The sequence below is a fragment of the Hordeum vulgare genome, chromosome 7H (assembly GCF_904849725.1).
Source record: "Hordeum vulgare subsp. vulgare chromosome 7H, MorexV3_pseudomolecules_assembly, whole genome shotgun sequence".
Classification (NCBI taxonomy): domain Eukaryota; kingdom Viridiplantae; phylum Streptophyta; class Magnoliopsida; order Poales; family Poaceae; genus Hordeum; species Hordeum vulgare.
Genome location: NC_058524.1, coordinates 565,013,071 through 565,016,516, shown reverse-complemented (window position 1 = coordinate 565,016,516; position 3,446 = coordinate 565,013,071). Strand labels below are relative to the sequence as shown.

Sequence of the window (3,446 nt, the reverse complement as noted above, 5' to 3'; positions counted from 1 at the left end):
GAGCATATCATACAGATATCAGCTATGTCTTCATTGATATACCACCCTGTGGATGACCCAATTACTTTTTAAGGCTTGTTTGAGAAGGAATAAAAGCAGGAAAGCACAATGCACATGGTGACTCGGAGCACGAGACACAAAACAGAGAGATTTGCTAAATTTTCTAAGAGAGACTACCCTTTCATATACATAAGACTAAAACTGTTCTTTTGTATATCTTACAAAAACTATGAATGTGACATCATTGCATACTACATATCTTTGAGAACTGTAAAGCATAAGAATGTGGAGCATCAGGCTGTAAGAAACCTTAGATGTTCGTCCATTGCACCTAGCTATCTTCGGTCCTAACTCCTAACCAAAAAATGTTGGCCCTGTTTGGATACCAGGGTTAGAGTTAGATTGGGTTAGAGTTGAGCTATCTAACCCTCAAATATCCAAACAGGTAGGGTTAGATTGGGTTAGATGCATCTAACCCACCCAAGAGGTGCTTTTTTGGGTTAGAGTTAGGTGGGGACAAAAAAAAAAGAAAAAAAATCACTCCTCCATCCGCACCGGATCCTCTCAGTCCCTCCCGCCGCCCTCGCTCCTCAACGTCCCAGCCGCCGGCCGCCCCAGCCGCCGGCCGCCGCGCGCTGCCGCCGGCCGCCCCAGCCTCTGCCGCCCCGCCGCGCCCTGCCGCCTGCCGCCGCCCCGCCCCGCCCCGCCGCCGACCTGCCCGCCCCGTCCCGCCGCGCCCCGCCGCCGACCTGCCCCGCCGCGCCCTGCCGCCGGCCGCCCCGCCCTTCCTGCCGCCGGCCCGGCCCGCCCCGCCCCGCCGCGCCGCGCCCTGCCGGCTGCAGCACCCGCAGGTATGTATGTGTGCGTGTGTGTGTCTTTTTTGTACTTCATTTGTGAGCGAGAGCAGGCCACACAACGATCGGCCACACCAAATCCGGCAGTAAATATGGACAAAAGTAACCAAATGATTGAGAAATGACATTTATTGCCAATCTAACCCTCTCATCCAAACACCTTTTAGGTTAGAGTTAGTTTAGGGTTAGTTGAGGGTTAGAATCTAACTCTAACCTCTAACCCGGTTAGAGTATCCAAACAGGGCCGTTATCCCACAATTTAAATTGGCTTACCCATGAAAATAGCAGAACGCAAGGTACACTAAATCGTGATGCATGATAGAAAATAAATATAAGTTGAATAAGCGGAATGCAGCATCGGAATGCAAATAAGCTAATTGTTCATGCTATCTCTTGGCAATAAAACCAAACCGACAGCATCAGCAGCGTGAACTCTGCACTAAAGAAGTCATTTTTTTCCGAGAGATTTAGCAGTCTTTGCATTCCTCACCGTGCACCACGAGGTCATCCGAATTTTACGGCATCTCGCACTTTATAGTACCTTGACACGAAAACGCCAAATGAGACCACCATACGACAGCCAGCCCCAAAATACATTGCAAATCGAGAAATAGCAATGCGAGTAATTCCAGAGATGAGATACCGTGGTATGGGCAAATATCTTGGAACTGTTTTGGTTCGTGAGGCATCAAACTAGGGTTTCACGCAGATTAGCATTAAGAAATCACAGGAAATAACAAGAACAAGATTGCAAAAGCTGCAATCCGTTCCACCACCGTCATCGATGTCACAGCAAACCAAAAGATTCACATCACAGGGACACCAATCTAATCTAGAACAAACATCTAGAACCATCCAGATCCACCACCAACATCGATGTCACTGCAAACCAAAAGATTCACATCACAGGGACACCAATCTAATCTACAATCTAACATCTAGAACCAACCAGATCCACTACCATCATCGATGTCACAGCAAACCAAAACATCCACATCACATCACAGGGACACTAAGTTAATCTAAAACTCCTGGGAGGCAGACCCCTTGGCCTTGTTGGGGAGGGGCGCCGTGTGGATGCTGGGCAGCACCCCGCCGCCAGAGATGGGATACTAATACCTAATCTAGGCCTTGCGCTTGGCCTTGCGCTTGGGCTTGGCCTCGGCCTCGTTGTAGAGGAGCATGGCGTCGAAGTCGGGCGGCACCCCGCCGCCGGAGATGAGGACGCCCTCCAGCAGCTTGCCAATCTCGTGGTCGTTGCGCATCGCCAGCTGGATGTGGCGCGGCGTGATCCGGGTCCTCTTGTTGTCCAACGCCGTGTTGCCGGAGATCTCAAGGACCTGAATCAGAGAGATACAAAGAAACGGTGAGATCCAGAAACAGAGCAAGAGCGCGGGGGCGGGGAATGAGCGGAGGGTAGGATGCGTACCTCGGCGGCGAGGTACTCTATGACGGCGGCGAGGTAGACGGGGGCGCCGGCGCCGATGCGCTCCGCGTACTTGCCGGCCTTGAGGTACCTGGCGATGCGGCCGACGGGGAACACCAGGCCGGACTTAGACGACTTGGTCACGGGCTTCGCTCTGACCGCGGGCTTCTCCTTGCCCCTCCCGCTGTTGCCGGAAATGTCCATCTCCGGATTCGCGGTGGAGAGTGAGAGGGAGCGGGCTGGTGATGTGGTCGCCGGAGAGACGGCCGGGATCTGAGAGGCCATCTGAGAGAAGGTGGAGAACGGTTGGCGTTTGAGATGGCGTATGCAGACTGCAGAGGGGCGATGGCACGTTATAAAGAGAAGGGGAGGCCGCGTGTGATTGGCTGGGAGTGCGAGGCCGCGGATCGGTGACGTGTACTGTGAGGCGAAACATTGTGGACTACAGCCGCCGAAATGCATACAGTTAGACCCATGGATAAAAGTATTTTATAAACTAAGGTGGTGTTTTCTTTTTCACGGACTACGTGACTAAAGAAAAAAGTCCCTTCAATAGAGTCTTTTTTAGTCCTTAAGAAAAAGTCTCTTCTGTTTCTTTATCTAGGAACTAAAAGAGATTTTTTAGTCTAGTCCTTGGGTAAAAGAAACACCAACTAAACTACGAATGAAAAAAATATTTAGACCCATGGATAAAAGTATTTTAGGTGGTGTTTTCTTTTCCACGGACTACGTGACTAAAGAAAAAAAAGTCCCTTCCTGTTTCTTTAGAGCATCTCCAACAGCCGCGCTACGCGCCGCGCCTAAAAAACCTGTTTGTCGTGCGCTGGTCGTCTGGTTTGCCGCGTCGCGCAGCGCTGGCTCCAGCAGCAGCTTTAAAATGCAGCGCGCGGGCCGCTCCAGCAGCTTTCAAATATAGGGCATATGGACACAAAATAGTTTGAAACATTCATCAAAATGCAATGAACATGTGAAATTTTTAACACAAACAAGTTGATGAATAAAAGTCATGCCCACAAGTTCATCCAACCAAGTTCAAAATGCAAACCAAGTTCAAAATACAAGTTCATCCAACAAAGTTGAAGACATAAACACATCCTGCAAGCTTCTTCTTCGCCTTCGAGCTGCCGGAGCCGTCCGCCGCCTTCTTTTTCGCGGATGTTTTTCCT

General features: G+C 50.5%; 1 protein-coding gene across 1 annotated transcript; it reads right to left on the bottom strand.

Annotated features, from left to right (window-relative positions):
• Positions 1–1,641: 1,641 nt before the first annotated feature.
• On the bottom strand, positions 1,642–2,620 carry LOC123410213 (histone H2A-beta, sperm-like). The gene is made up of 2 exons (XM_045103119.1): positions 2,284–2,620; positions 1,642–2,194 (listed from the first exon to the last, which is right to left on the bottom strand). The coding sequence occupies exons 1-2, from the start codon at positions 2,563–2,565 to the stop codon at positions 1,979–1,981; spliced, it is 498 nt and encodes a 165-aa protein (XP_044959054.1). The 5' UTR covers positions 2,566–2,620; the 3' UTR covers positions 1,642–1,978.
• Positions 2,621–3,446: the final 826 nt, after the last annotated feature.